Source organism: Camelina sativa, chromosome 7 (assembly GCF_000633955.1).
Source record: "Camelina sativa cultivar DH55 chromosome 7, Cs, whole genome shotgun sequence".
Lineage (NCBI taxonomy): Eukaryota > Viridiplantae > Streptophyta > Magnoliopsida > Brassicales > Brassicaceae > Camelina > Camelina sativa.
Window position 1 is genome coordinate 10,698,974 of NC_025691.1, and position 16,294 is coordinate 10,715,267.

The following is a 16,294-nucleotide window of genomic DNA, read 5'->3' on the forward strand; positions in this document are numbered from 1 at the left end:
TCCATTGCTAAGGCAGAAGTTTCAGTATACAGGTCTAGAGGGTTAATATAACAATGTCAATCTGTTGTTATGTATAAGGAAACAAACTTTGTTTTAAAATATATATTACATTAATACAAAATCTATTAACAAAAAGCATACTTAAATAGCCAAATTAATAAATATTATAGGAAGAATTGACTATGTGTATTAATTTTGGTCAAACTTGAAGATGCATTATGTAGAATATGTTTTAAGAAATTTGTCACATTGTTCCGTTTTTCAGATATTGTATTTAACTAGGGGTTAGCTGACGATTTTATTTTTATACAAGTATTTACTATGTTCGCAAATAAATGGTCATTTTTATGAATATCAGAAAAGAAAAGGTTTATAATATGATTACGGAAGTGTAAATATTGACCGAAGATACCTGTGTAAATGATGTTATATCTACTTGAAAAGATTTTTTGGGTTCAGATTCTTAGAAATCAAATTAAAAATAATTAGTTTATTAAGAACAAATCGAATATAGTAGAAAGTACTTTGAAAGGTTTTAAAACATATTCTTCTCATATATATCATGAGATCGAGCTTTGTTAGATTCTGCTCTATTTTCAAGGGAAAACATAAACGAGGGCAAACTAACTTGTCACCAAAAATTATTCATGTGCCCAACGACGCGAACATTTATTACCCATTGAATTAGAATTTTATTGACATGTTGATTTCACTTGTATGGCAATGTTTGTGAAGCCATCTTCCATTTTTTTTTTGTCCCTTCTTGTTACCCTTCCGCATCTATTGTTTTTTTTTTCCCATCACACGTTAACACTCTGACCAAAAGAAAAGATCTCTAAGGTCAGCCGATGTATATTTTAAAGTTTTCAGTTTCAGAAATTAGTATTCACCATTCACCGAACGACATGTATATTTAGGGTTTTTGTGACGTTTCGGTAGGAGTGCCACTCAGAATTATTGCTCTAAACATATGAGATCTTTAATAACTCATGAGGGGACGGTTAGGTTCCTGTATATTGTTATCTCGAACGACTTTGTGGCCCGAGGATATAAATGGAATATCGACTTTGGGTGACGATCCGAATGCACGATGTAGGGTGATAGTTCGAGAGCAAGAACTCGACTTCCTTCGTCCCTTTAGCTGTTTTCACACTTTTAGGAAAAACAAAAAAAAGAGAGTTTCCAGAGACAGTTCTTGAGAATTTTGGGAGATCTTTTGTATTGTAAGTGAATTTTCTTTCTGGAGAGTGTGGATTCAAGGCTAAGGACGTGGTGGGAAGGTTGTTGTGGTGCTAGCTTCGTCGTTGGGGCAGAGATCTCGTTGTTTGGCTGAGCTGAGTGCATGACCATGGCTTATCTAAGTTAAGATCTTTGTTTCTGTAACTTTGTGTGTTGTGTGGTTGTTTCTTTTGGTTGTTTGTGAGTTTTTCGTGGCCCCTGAGGCTTAGATTCGTTGTTGGGATCGTGTGGGAAGAAAAGGAGAAGCTTGGAGGCAAGATTCAGAGGTTCTTTTCGAAGGCAATCAATGCTTGACATCGGTGTCGGTCGACACCAACGCGGGGACGACTCGAGGGCTTGACGAGTGTCGGTCGACACCATGTGGAGGTGTCGGTCGACATTGTTAGGGATTTGAAAATGTCGAGCATGGTGTCGGTCGACACCCTTCTACAACACCTGGTTATGTCATGTTGCTTTGTGCATTACTTGGTTTGTTTTATTGTTTGTTGATTGTGGCATGAGAGATCTTATTGCTTGTGTGTATAGCCCAGTAGATGGAATGATTGTCTCACTAAGTATTTTTCGTAATACTTATGCCTCTCTTTTGTGTTGTGGCACACATAAAGGCAAAGTATGATCGTGGAATCAAGGTTATGAAGAGGAGTATGTTCTTGAGGTTCGGTTATTTGTTATGTGTCTTTGTTAGGATGCTAGAGTGGAACTTAGTGGTCTAGAACGAATGCTAGGGATTGCTGGTTTTATGACTGGCTATGTTCTGGGTTGTTGTCGGAAATGATATTATGTTATTTCTTTAATTGTTATTGATTATTGGAGTTGAATTATTTGTTATCTGCTGTTGTTGTTGATTGGGGGTAGGTTGCTAGTGAGTATGAGATCAATAGATATTAGGATAAACAAATAAAAAAAAACGGGTCGGGTTGTTTCACAGCTTGGTTAACACTTTAATGGTTATAGTTAAGATAGACAATTTTCCTTCGTGCTAGCTATTCAATTTCTTGAATATAACTCTAGAATTTAATTTAATTTTCATTCGATAGTGAACAAATCATTGATTTAATTTCATTTATTTTTTTTCTTCTTTTCTCTCTCTAATTTTCTCAACCAACATTCAATCATTGATTTAACTATCTTTCATTCGATAGTGAACAAAACTCCGATCTTTTTCATATATAAAATTTTATTTTTCTAAAGACACACTTCCATGAATTTCTCGAAAATATTAACCAAATTTCCAGTCACTGCGGCAACTCTTCAAATTGTTGAGAAAATTCTAACGCTTAAATCTTATGTTCATATCTTCATGTTTTACCCTAAGAGGACGAAGCAAAATCTTTAGTTTTACTCTCGATATCTTTTTATCTTTTGGTGATGCATCTACTTACCTAAAGAATACACCAACATGTTCTAAGCCTCTCTTGATTTCTTCTATAAGTATTAAAACTGTTTGTGATATGAAAATGAATGAAAGTCATGGAAAATATTTTCTTTTAATTTAGATGTTTTTAGTTTCGGTTGACAGGTGGCACTCTATTCACTAGTGACGTATCTCATATGAAGAGAGTTGACCATATTTCATAGTATAGATTTAGAGAATAACTTTATTAGTGTGAAAAATGTGTGATCTAGTTTTTCAAACATTTAAAAGGGAAATATATTTATGGTCAAATATTTTTAAAAATAGTTAATTTAGTCGATTTATAGCTCTATATATTTCAGCTAGTAACGTCATATTCCAAAATTTTACTGAGATTTACATAATTTAAAACTAAATTATAATTTCCTCAAATAAAAAAATAATATCTTTACTTGTATTAAGTTCTTCATCATACTATAAAAATGTATTAAAAAGGCAATCTTAAACGTTCATATTGTACTTATTTACAAAGAAACTAAACTCTTTTTCATTAATTAAATGAATTGGGTAATATGTTATGACAATTACGTTGGGTTTTTAACTACCTATTAATAGCATATGTAATTTTGTGTATAAAGTGTCAAGTACAAAAAAAATTTCAGTGCATTATTTTCATATAAGAAATAATACTTAGAAAATTTCATATATAAGTATATATGGTTAAATTTTAACTCCCAGATTACTATGCTATTCATTGTTGTAGCCCTCATTTGTGCTTTTGTTTATGTATTTTCAGTCGAATATTTTGAAGTAAAATCTTTATGGAATACTTGTCTTATTAAAATCTCTTCTAAGTGTGCCTTGGATATAGTCACCATTGTATTTGGAAATGGAATCATCACTGATTCTTGCTGTTATGATCTTGGTCAAGAAGGAAAAGTGTATCACGGTACTCTTATTAAATATATTGGTGACAGACCAGCCTTAATTGTCCCTGAAACACAATATTTGAAGAAGGACGACTTGTGGAATCATTGTGTTGTCATCTCTAAAACCGCTTAAATTATTTTGATTTAAACTTAACTTGATCTTGCATCATTTATTTGATCCGAAATATCTATTTCTTTACCTTTACAGAAATAATTCAAGTGAATCTCAGTTTTAGAAATAAACTTAGTTTTATAGCTCCAATCAATATATAGAAGACTAAAAAGAATCCATATGAGGCTGGCAAAAAAAAAAAAAAAAAAAAAAAAAGAATCTATGTGAATTAAAAAATCAATCAAAAATCGTATCACTCCCTGACTACCACATCTTAGTGGTGGATTCGAAGTTAGTGGTGGAGTTTCTTCAGTTAGTGGTGAAGTTAGTACGACTCACCCTTTGGCTTTCTTGATAAGTTCGTGTCATGATTTTTTTACTAAAAACTGGTTAGTCTGTGTTATTCATTGTGTATAGCGCCTAACCGATGGGTTAGGGAACTATTCGTTTACTAACAGTAGGATTGCATTTATTTGATTCTTTTCCTGATATTGTCCATCTAATTCTGTTGGAGGATGCGAATGTAATTGCGTTTCCACTTCAAGTTCAGATGTAATTTTGTAGTTATTTCTTAATAAAATTAAGGGGATTGTGTATCCCCCTCTGTTTCACCAAAAAAAACGACAAACTAAAACTGCTAACAAACTTAAATTTACCATTAAATTTTTCCAATGCGACGGCGATTGGAGCATACTTGAGATATTGTGATTGGACTGATGAGTGAGCCGTCGACTCAGTCATCCGGTTCAACTTCTTATTAGTTCGGTATTGTTTGTACATTTGTGTTTGTTTCCCATTTGTGATTTGAAACAGTTTAGATGATGCCCCATAGCTTCTACTTTATTTTTAGTGCCATTGATAGGCAAAATGGTAAAATAGTGAGTGTTAGAGGAGCTGGCACTTTAACAATAGATTCGAAAGATATGAATATGTTTAGATATCCCACTACCAATCATTACGGTAAATAATCCACTAATGCTATCGCGAAACTGCTAGCTTCGGTAGTATAGTATGAAAACATGTTACTAGACGAAACATACATATATGGTAATCAATAGCATATCTTTCTACAAGCCAATAGCATCAAGAAGCTCAGAATGCTTAGAAACAGGAACAAGGGAATTCGCCACAATGGCGCCACTAGCTGCCACTGCAGGAACACCAATCCCGGGAAAGGTCGAGTCACCGCAGCACAAAAGCTGCGGAATAGGAGTGGAATGGCCAGGAAACGTACCTTTCCCAGCCTCTATGGCAGGCCCATACGTTCCTCTATTCCTCCTTAGAAACCTCTGATGCGTTAATGGTGTTCCAACCAAACTCACCTCGCACTTTTCTCTCTTGAACCCGGGCCCTAATGCCCGCTCAACTGCTCTCCACATCACCTTCACCAATGATACCAGTACATTCTCGTTGAGATTTGGGTTTACGTATTCAGAGCACTGTAGCTTAAAAAAAATGAATATGTACCTCGGACCGTTGGGATTTGAGATTCTTGTACTCGGCACTTCTCCTGTCAAGACCTTCCCAGAGACTGAAAGGTTCGGTTCCAGGACAGTAAGCATGCAAAACATGTTTTCCTGGTGGCGCAAGGTTCGGGCTAAGAACACTAGGGACTGATATCAGAACCACATTCTGGTCAGCATCCACACCGCGGTCCCAGTCATTCACAACAATGTGATGAATCTCAAGGTCATCTGCTATTCCCTGTTCCAGTTCCACTTATTGAAACCAAGAAAATAACAAACACGCTAAACTGAAACATCGGTATATTNGGAAAAAAAAAAAAAAAAAAAAAAAAAGAATCTATGTGAATTAAAAAATCAATCAAAAATCGTATCACTCCCTGACTACCACATCTTAGTGGTGGATTCGAAGTTAGTGGTGGAGTTTCTTCAGTTAGTGGTGAAGTTAGTACGACTCACCCTTTGGCTTTCTTGATAAGTTCGTGTCATGATTTTTTTACTAAAAACTGGTTAGTCTGTGTTATTCATTGTGTATAGCGCCTAACCGATGGGTTAGGGAACTATTCGTTTACTAACAGTAGGATTGCATTTATTTGATTCTTTTCCTGATATTGTCCATCTAATTCTGTTGGAGGATGCGAATGTAATTGCGTTTCCACTTCAAGTTCAGATGTAATTTTGTAGTTATTTCTTAATAAAATTAAGGGGATTGTGTATCCCCCTCTGTTTCACCAAAAAAAACGACAAACTAAAACTGCTAACAAACTTAAATTTACCATTAAATTTTTCCAATGCGACGGCGATTGGAGCATACTTGAGATATTGTGATTGGACTGATGAGTGAGCCGTCGACTCAGTCATCCGGTTCAACTTCTTATTAGTTCGGTATTGTTTGTACATTTGTGTTTGTTTCCCATTTGTGATTTGAAACAGTTTAGATGATGCCCCATAGCTTCTACTTTATTTTTAGTGCCATTGATAGGCAAAATGGTAAAATAGTGAGTGTTAGAGGAGCTGGCACTTTAACAATAGATTCGAAAGATATGAATATGTTTAGATATCCCACTACCAATCATTACGGTAAATAATCCACTAATGCTATCGCGAAACTGCTAGCTTCGGTAGTATAGTATGAAAACATGTTACTAGACGAAACATACATATATGGTAATCAATAGCATAACTTTCTACAAGCCAATAGCATCAAGAAGCTCAGAATGCTTAGAAACAGGAACAAGGGAATTCGCCACAATGGCGCCACTAGCTGCCACTGCAGGAACTCCAATCCCGGGAAAGGTCGAGTCACCGCAGCACAAAAGCTGCGGAATAGGAGTGGAATGGCCAGGAAACGTACCTTTCCCAGCCTCTATGGCAGGCCCATACGTTCCTCTATTCCTCCTTAGAAACCTCTGATGCGTTAATGGTGTTCCAACCAAACTCACCTCGCACTTTTCTCTCTTGAACCCGGGCCCTAATGCCCGCTCAACTGCTCTCCACATCACCTTCACCAATGATACCAGTACATTCTCGTTGAGATTTGGGTTTACGTATTCAGAGCACTGTAGCTTAAAAAAAATGAATATGTACCTCGGACCGTTGGGATTTGAGATTCTTGTACTCGGCACTTCTCCTGTCAAGACCTTCCCAGAGACTGAAAGGTTCGGTTCCAGGACAGTAAGCATGCAAAACATGTTTTCCTGGTGGCGCAAGGTTCGGGCTAAGAACACTAGGGACTGATATCAGAACCACATTCTGGTCAGCATCCACACCGCGGTCCCAGTCATTCACAACAATGTGATGAATCTCAAGGTCATCTGCTATTCCCTGTTCCAGTTCCACTTATTGAAACCAAGAAAATAACAAACACGCTAAACTGAAACATCGGTATATTGGATTTTGGTTTTCTTATGTTTTCCTTCTATACCTCTGCGTCGAATCCCAAGTGAAGATGCATGAATGATTCACATTGTGGCGTCGTGTTCACATTATTAACGTATGAATCTGGGAGAGCTCCTGGAGGTAAGAGCTTTAACGTGTCCCACATCGACGCATTGCTAACCACCGCTTTTCTAGCTCGAATGAACTGAAACATTTTCAAATAATCGAAATGAGCAATGATGAGAAAACAGAAGAGAGACTTAATATATATTTATGTAACGTCATGAACTCATCATACTTGACCATTCTTTAGCTTGACTCCAACAGCTGTACCATTCTCGATGACAATGTGCTCGACATGGCTTTTAAGAGAGAGACGTCCCCCAAACTTCTCTAAGCCACGGACAAGCGCTTCAACCACCGCACCACTGCCATCAATTGGGTACTCCAATGTGCAACCTGGCTTGTACCATTCCGCAAACATGTAGATCTGCACACATAAGAAGCAGAGACTTTCATTTTAACCCGATCTTATAAGAAGCAGAAACTATCATGTAAGAAGCACCAAAAGTATGATAATCTTGTTTCTTCTTGTGCAAAGACTCTATGTAAGACATGTTTTGGAATGAAGGATACAGTTAAGATGTTATACCAAACAAATCAAGTTAGTAATGGACGTAATATTGCAGTTACAGTTTTGAGGATATATGGATACCATCTCGGCTGAGAGTATGCCATCAGATTTGACCCCTGCGAGAAGGAATGCGAGAAGATCAATCCAGTTTCGTATAAAAGGGTCTTTCAACCCCAAAGAATCAACGATCTCCGAGAAAGGGCGGAGAAGCTTTGTGGCGCCCAATGCCCCTTTAGGACCCATTGCGATGAAAGATTTTAAAAGGGAAGGAGCATATCTAACAAGAAAAAAAAAAACAGAGAAGCCATTTCAAAAATACACCAAGCAAAAGATGACTATAACTAATGCTACTGACATAGATATCTGATATATATACCTAGCAGCAGCCGTGGAGAGAACACCAAGATCCCCACGAATAGACAACGGTGGTAACGCCATTGCAGCAGAAGACAGAGGGAGTATTGCTCCCTGCAGGTTCATCATAGTCATGTGGTTATTAGCAGATGAGATCTCACGAGTAGATGTATGTCATTTATATTCAGACATAGGCACCCACAAGAAGCTTTTCCCACTCCTGGACTGCGCTTAGACCAGCATATGTCTCTAAATCCTAAAGAAAATATAACACTAAACAAGATCAGTGACACAACCTCAAAGAAGTTACATACGCTAAACTTCTTTACCTTAAAAAAATCCGTAGGGCCTATGCGTGACAAGAAGTCCCCTTCTGGTAAGTAGACCATCCAAGAATCATATTTGCTACATGGAAGTGATTCCCCTAAAGCATCAAGAACCTGAAAAACAAAAAACACAATCACCCAAAATGAATAAGAGAACATGACAAAGACTCTGATCAATTTCATTTCCGATCCAAAATCCCAAAAGGAAGAGAAACATATTACTTGAGCGAGTGGGTTAGCTTGAGGACCTCGTGATTGCAAACCAGAAAACAGAGAAGGGCCTGAGTCAAACTTGTACCCTTTGATCTCAAAGGAATGAGCCGCGCCACCGGGCTGGTCATGACTCTCCAATACAAGCACATCCTGACCATATCTAGCTAACAATGCACCACAACATAATCCCCCTATACCACTTCCAATAACCACAACATCTGCTTCAGACTTCCCTACAAAACACACCAACCAGGCAACCATACAGTAAATTATGAGTTACAGGACATAGAAACTTAATAACCCTTGGAATATCTGTAACTGTTCAATTAGACAACTACATAATAACAGTAAGAGCCTAAGAGGCCTAATTTTTGTTTGCTACTCTCTACACACATTTCAAGAAACAAGAAGAGAGAAAGAGTGAACCAGAGAAGGATTCTTTAATGGGAAGATTGCCATTGGAAGATGATGATGATGAAGACGAAGACCGTATGAAGGAAGATCTGACCGTTGGTCGTCTAAAGTTATAGAGAGACGGAGACTGAAGGGTCCAACCGCAGAGATTAGCGGCCATAGGAGGGGAGAGAGAGAAGAGAATGATGTGTCCTGTCTCTCTGTTGTGTGTGGATTTGGCGGGCTTATTGTTCTTACAGATCAAAAAGAGGCCTTGAAGCAGCCACGTTACATGCACTAGCTTTCTTCTTCTTCTTTTTTTGTTTTATGGCCTAAATTAAGATAGGCATAGCTACTATTTGCTCAGGCCCATAAATGATTTAAAAATAAAAATAATGATAATAATAAAGGAGAAGAAGAAAGAAAGAAAAAAAAAATTAAGAAACATATCTTAAAATCTAGATTCCTTACTAGTATGCCAGTAAAAAGTTGGGGATGTGAATGTAGTCCCAGTAGTTAAAGTCCACTTGTTTCTACCATCTCCACCGAGTTCGATGGAAACTCCTTCAAAAAAATATGAAAGACGTCACTAAAAAACGGTTTCTAAAAATACCTACTTGAAAATGCAATGAAACTCAAAGATCTTACTTTTGTTAATTTGATAAAGATTTAAAAATGAATAATACATAATATTCGTATTGCAATAACTCATGATTTTGATTAAAAAAAATTAAAATCAACTTCACATGATTCACAAATTAAGTAAAGAGATTTTTAACAATTATACCAAATTGGAAACTCATTCTTTCTGGATGTACCACATACGTAAACTCCTTTTTCAATGTACCACACATGTCTATCAAAATGACTATTGTAGCCTCCAATTTCTTTACATTAAAGAACAATAGAAAAATGTTTATTTGTTTTTTTATTAATAAAAAAAACTTCTTTCGGGTCTTTTCAGTTTTTCCCACGCCGGTGCACAACAGTCAAATTTCGAATTAAAGCTCTGAGATAGAACAACTAAAATACCAGCTTTGAAGAGAAAAAGAGATAATATCAATTTCAATTAATCGGTTAAACAAAATGACGGAAGAAGAGGAACTGGTTTCTACGTGAATGAGATAGGTGAAGATCTCATTTAAAAGTGTAATTAATTTGTGCAAGATTTTACTTAGGATGAAATAGCGCTGTCACGTATTTTAGTTCGTGGAGTAAATGAAACGAAAACGTTTTAAGCTCTGTTTTTTTTTTTTCGACGTCCCACATCGACAACGTGAAGGATAAGTTTTGTTGTTTATATATCGCTAGAGATCATTGATGGTCATCTGGATGATGACATATAACCGTGCGACTTGAGTGTGATTGACGGCTGTGTCTCCTTTGGGATTCTCTGCGCTGTAGACGATTCGCCACCTGGTTAGGTCTTCCTTTCCGGGGATGGTCGCACGGTTGTCTGACAGGTTAACTTTTTTGTGTTGTCGATTACTTTTGTCTAATTCTAGGGTTAGTTAAGACCTCTCAGAACAAAGCCATAACCCCGTGATCTTCCTGTATCTCCATGATACACAACCCTCGCCCCAACCACATCTCTGCACTCTCTTAAGGCTTCAGCTAATGGGAATTTTTGGTTTGAATATCTAAGCTGCAAGGTTAATTTGTAATTTTGTTTGAAAATATGAACCATTACATTCTTTCCATTATATTGTGGATAATGAAGATGGATGTTTACTTGCAGGTTTCATGAGTTGTAAGTTTTTAATGAGTTGCAGACGAGGGTCACAAATTTTTATTTATTTAGTTAAGTGAACAGTCAAATACATTATCACTGTAAAAAGAAGGAAGGATGAAGTAACATTTCGAGATGACATAAGGTATAGATAAATTGTTTTTGCAGCTTGAGTAACTAACTTATTGTTGTTGATCGCATTTGAGCATATTTTTAGGAAAAAAATGATATTATGTTGTTATGATAGAAATCACATTTGGTAATAACACGGTTCATAGAGAAATTGGTAACAAATGACCCATATAATATTGTGTCAGTCATCATGGCTTTTAAGACCATGAATTTTATGTTGCCTCACATCAATACATATTGAAAGGTTTGAAAAGTATCCATATGTGAGTCTTGCATTCTGTAAGATATTAAAGAATTTATCTTTCTCACTATTGGTGAGCTTGAAAGATGTTGGAGGTACTTTTCATTATGCCCATAATTCAGAACGCACACCTAACTTGTGCATACCTAATTTACTTAGTCTATTATTTTAGTTACATCTTTAGTAGTTTTCTATCTTCAGCTTACGTACGTTCTTCTATGCATGTTCTACTCAACTGCCCCATGTCATTTCATCAGACTTCTGATACGTTTTGGTTGTTATTCTTAAGAACAGACAAGATGAATAAGAATACAATACTCTTTATTTAGAATAAGACAACGGTACAAGCCAAGAGAAATGTTTATGGAGTCTCTTCCCTCCCCCTTACACTCTTTACCAAATCCTCCACAATGTTCCCCATTCCCCCCACCTACTACATAAGTACTACTTGTGGTATCCCTGCCCCATCCCAAAGAACCGTTACAGCCTCTGCAACACGACAGTGACACTTATTCCCTAATAAGACACATGACCCTCCCACAAGGCCCACTACACTACTGGATCCCCCTTAGTAAACTACTTAGCCACTTGGGCTTTTCTTCTTCCTTTGATATTGATAGAGGATAGGAGGATGTTGGACCTCAAATGTATCATTACCCCCGCCTTTGAAATTCACCTTGTCCTCAAGGTTGAATCCTGGAAACTGTCCCTTCATGGTGCTTACCCATTCCCATGAGCACTCGAAATCCGGTAAGCCCCTCCACTTAATTAGGACTTCCGCCTGACCTGAAACAGGGTTCTTGCGAACGTCCAGTATTGCCTCCGGTTCGGCTTCCAGTACTCCGTCATCCGTGAGCTGCTCAGGAAGAGATGCGGCCACAATCTGATCCCCCACGGCCTTTTTCAGTTGAGACACGTGAAAGGTGGGGTGAATCTTTGCTTCCTCAGGAAGTTTCAGGCGATATGCGACCTTCCCCACTCTGGCTTCGATGGCATAGGGTCCATAGAACCTGGCTGCTAATTTCTCGTTGGCTCTTCTGGCCAGAGAACGACGTCTGAAAGGTCGCATCTTCAGATATACTTGCTCCCCTACTTTGAACTCTACCTCTCTTCGATGAGCATCTGCCCTTTTCTTCATGCGTTGTTGAGCCTTGTGAAGATGTCCCCTGATCAATCCCAGCACTGCGTCTCTTTCCCGTAACTGAGTCTCCAACTCTGCATTGGAGGTGGAGCCATTCTCGTACTTCACCAGTGTGGGGGGTTCACGGCCGTAGACAGCTTGAAACGGGGACATACGAATGGTCGAGTGATAAGAAGAATTGTAAAACAGTTCAGCCCAGGGGAGGAACCGTGACCAAGTGCGAGGCTGTTCCCCTGCGAAACACCGCAAGTAGGTCTCTAGGCTCCTGTTGGTGACCTCCGTCTGTCCATCAGACTGAGGGTGGTAAGCTGTGCTAAAGCAGAGGGTGGTACCTGCTAAGCGAAAGAGCTCCTTCCAGAACTGGCTAGTGAAAACTTTATCACGGTCCGAGACGATGGTGCGAGGGAACCCATGTAGACGCAGAATCTCCTGAATGAACAGGTTGGCGACGTCCGTAGCTGTAAAGGGGTGTTTAATGAGCGAGAAATGAGCGTACTTGGATAGGCGATCTACCACCACCAAGACAGCGTTGTTCCCACCAGATTTTGGTAACCCCTCTATGAAATCCATAGAGATGTCTTCCCAGAATTTCTCCGGAACAGGTAAGGGTTGTAGCAGACCACCGGGGGCCAAGGTTGAATATTTGTAACGCTGACAAACCGCACAGGCTGCCACATGCCTTCGAATATCAGTCATCATACCCTCCCAGTAGAATAAATCCCCGATCCTCTTCTGTGTTTTCAGAACGCCCCCATGACCCCCTAGCTTTCCATCATGGAATTCTCGCATTATCAACCCCGTAACTGCCGAAGAGCTGGGTATCACTAACCTCCCTTGCCTCAGCAACCTCCCCTGCACCAAGGAGAACTCAGGGTACAAGTTACCTCCTTCTCGCAGGTCTTTGATGATGCCCTGCAGTTCAGGATCCTTATCGACCTCGGCACAAATCTCTTCTAGCTGAATGGCTGCTGGAACTGATATTGCAAACAACGACGGTACCATCCCTTTACGGGACAAGGCATCAGCTGCCTTATTCTCCAACCCCAGCTTATACTGGATGTCAAAGTCAAAGCCCAGCAACTTCGTTAGCCATCTCTGATACTCCATGTTGATTTCTCTCTGTTCCAGCAAGAACTTCAGACTTTTTTGATCTGTCCTCACCAAAAACTTTCTGCCAAGGAGGTAGTGTCGCCATTTCTGTATTGCTAGTACAATGGCCATAAGCTCGCGCTCATAAACGGACTTGAGTCGCTGCCTATCCGTCAGAGCCTGACTGTAGTAAGCGATGGGTCTCTCTTTTTGCATAAGAACAGCACCCAAACCCACCCCCGACGCATCAGATTCCACGACAAACACCTCTGTAAAGTCGGGTAAGGCTAGAACGGGAACAGTTGTCATCGCCTTTCTGAGATTGACAAACGCTGCCTCGCTCTTCTCAGTCCACTCGAACTGATCCTTCTTTAGCAAATCAGTGAGTGGTCTAGCTATCTCTCCATAGCCTTGTACAAATTTTCGATAGTACCCAGTCAGCCCCAGGAACCCTCTTAAAGCTTTGATGTTAGCAGGAGCCTCCCATTCCACCATAGCTTGTATTTTGCTTGGATCAGCAGACACCCCTTCTGGTGAGATCACATGTCCCAAATAGGCTATCTCGGTAGTGCCAAACTAACACTTTTTCTGGTTAGCATACAACTGATGCTTATGAAGCAGTTTGAGAACCTCTCGTAGATGATCCTGATGCTCCTCTTTCGAACGACTATAAATGAGGATATCATCAAAGAAGACAAGCACGAATCTTCGGAGAAAGGGTCGGAACACCTCATTCATCAAGGACTGAAAGGTAGCTGGTGCGTTTGTGAGGCCAAAGGGCATCACTAGAAACTCATAGTGACCGTCATGAGACCTAAACGCGGTTTTTGGGACATCCTCTACTTTGACCCGGATTTGATGGTAGCCTGAGCGCAAGTCTAACTTGGAAAAGATGTTTGCACCGTGGAGCTCGTCTAGTAGCTGATCAATCATCGGAATAGGGAAACTGTCAGGTACCGTGGCTTTGTTAAGAGAACGATAGTCCACACAAAACCTCCAGCTGCCGTCTTTCTTTTTGACCAGGAGTACCGGACTTGAAAACGGACTACCGCTTTCGCGAATGATCCCTGCAGCTAACATCGTGGCAATCTGTCTTTCTATTTCTTCTTTTTGGGCGTGTGGGTACCGGAATGGCCTCACACTGACCGGTTCACTGTCAGGTTTCAGAACGATGGAGTGCTCTTTACCCCGACAAGGAGGAAGCCCTTGTGGTTCCGAGAACACACTAGAGAATTCCTCCAACACGGCCCGGTAGTATATGGGGGCACCTTCTTCACTTTCCTCGGTCGAGGCTTGTATTCCCGCATATTCCACAAACAACCCTTCTCCATCCTGTTGTACGGTCTTCCAAAGGGCCTTGAAGGAGATGGCCGAGTTCTTCAAACTAGGATCTCCCAACAAGGTCACCCATTCTCCGCCCATCATAAAGGCCATCCGTTGCTCGCGCCAGTTTACTCTCGTGTCCCCCAGGGATTCCAGCCACTGCATTCCCAATATCACATTCGCCTCTCCCAACTCCAAAGGCAAGAAGCTAGTGATGAGAGTGTAACCCGGCAGTTGCAACCTCACACACTGGCACACTCCGCTTCCCCTTACCATTACACCGTTGCCCATACGCACCCCATACCATGTGGTTCCTCTAGGTACTATTCCCAACCTGTGAGCCATCGCCTTCGATATGAAGTTGTGGGTGGCTCCACTATCAATCATCACCACGACCTCTTCTCCTTGTACATTTCCCTTCAACTTCATGGTTCGCGGAGAGGATATACCGGCGGCGGACTGGATGGATAGCGCCGCAAACTCCGGGACCTCGACCAACTCCGCCTCGTGTTCCTCTCCGTCGTCGTTTCCGCACAACCCTTTGTCGTCCTCCGTCGCCACCAGGATCTGAAGCCCCTTGAACCGACATCGGTGTCCGGCTTGATACTTCTCATCACACCGGAAACACAATCCTTTCGCCCGACGATCGTTGGCCTCTGCGTCCGTCAGTCGCCTGAATGGTGGTCGTCTCGACTCGGGATTCTTGTAATTAGGGTTTGAGCTTTTGTCCCCACTTGGTCGTAACGATGTCGTTTTGGGCTCGGTTGTAATTAACGACTTATGAGAAGATAAACCCGTACCAGTCTGATAGGACCCACGTGACGAGTGTTTGTCCCCCGGGTTTCTCACTGGAGCTCGGCTCGCGACTTCCCAACCCGTCGGCGCCGGTGAATCGCCTTGTCCTTCCCAGTCTTCGACCAGTCGAGACAGATCCATCATTTTCTGCAATGTTCTCGGCTCGAACATCTTCACCCCTTTTCTAACCTTCGGTTTCAACCCTATCATGAAAGCCATCTCTAACACTTTCTCAGACACCTCCGGGGCGTTAGAGGCTAGTGCAATGAAAGCCCTGCAGTATTGCCCTGCGGATTCCTCTTGACGGAGTAGTAGCAGCCGTTCGCCGGCGGTTAAGTCGTGAGTCGTGGCAAAGTTGTCCAAGACTCTGTTTTTCAACTGCTCCCAGCTGAGGAAAGGGTTCCGTACCTTCTCCCAACAGTACCACGTGAGTGCATCCCCGACAAAACATACTCTTACTGCTCGCAACTTTTCCTCCTCCGTGAACTCCTGCAGCTCGAAGTGCTGTTCCAACCTGAGAACCCAGCTTTCCGCCTCTTCTCCTTCGAACAGAGGAAGCTCGATCCTTTGAGAGAGCGGTTCTTTCTCCTCCACCGGTTGGTTCCGTTGAAGGGTTTCTCCCACCTCCATCGTAGGGCTCTGTGGAAGGCGTCGTTGTGACTCCTCCACGCTTGGCTTTTCCACGCCGGAGACCTGAGAGTCATCCTCGTTCCCCTTGGACGTACCCCACGTACGTCTCTTTTCTTCCGCCATTCTTCTTTCCAGCTTCTCTAGCACATCCAGTTTTCCCAGCTGCTTTTCAAAGACGTCCAACTTGCCCAGTTGCTTCTTCATAGCACTGACGTCAGATTCCAAGCTCGACAGCTGCTGAACTTCTTTCTGAATGCTCTCCATTACCTTCTCTAACTCCTCCACCTTCTTGAGCGCCATCTAGATGATTGGTTTCCCA

At 40.8% G+C, this 16,294-nt stretch overlaps 1 protein-coding gene and 1 long non-coding RNA gene across 2 annotated transcripts; both read right to left on the bottom strand.

Annotated features, from left to right (window-relative positions):
* LOC104700901 lies at positions 4,563–5,363 on the bottom strand. Its single transcript, XR_753667.2, has 2 exons — positions 5,102–5,363; positions 4,563–5,016 (listed from the first exon to the last, which is right to left on the bottom strand). It is a non-coding gene; the product is annotated as an uncharacterized LOC104700901 (long non-coding RNA).
* Positions 6,173–9,148, bottom strand: LOC104700902 (prolycopene isomerase, chloroplastic). Its single transcript, XM_010416504.2, has 10 exons — positions 8,929–9,148; positions 8,512–8,735; positions 8,293–8,403; positions 8,166–8,219; positions 7,986–8,077; positions 7,691–7,886; positions 7,274–7,465; positions 7,022–7,180; positions 6,685–6,921; positions 6,173–6,599 (listed from the first exon to the last, which is right to left on the bottom strand). Exons 1-10 carry the CDS (start codon positions 9,074–9,076, stop codon positions 6,285–6,287), a joined length of 1,728 nt encoding a protein of 575 aa, XP_010414806.1. The 5' UTR covers positions 9,077–9,148; the 3' UTR covers positions 6,173–6,284.

Excerpts from the sequence above, each read along its gene's own strand:
- LOC104700902 (XM_010416504.2), bottom strand. The coding sequence starts at position 9,076 with ATGGCCGCTAATCTCTGCGGTTGGACCCTTCAGTCTCCGTCTCTCTAT. Across the intron at positions 8,220-8,292 it reads GCCCTACGGATTTTTTTAAG|GATTTAGAGACATATGCTGG; the intron begins GTAAAGAAGTTT and ends TATTTTCTTTAG. Across the intron at positions 7,887-7,985 it reads CTCTCCACGGCTGCTGCTAG|ATATGCTCCTTCCCTTTTAA; the intron begins GTATATATATCA and ends TTTTCTTGTTAG.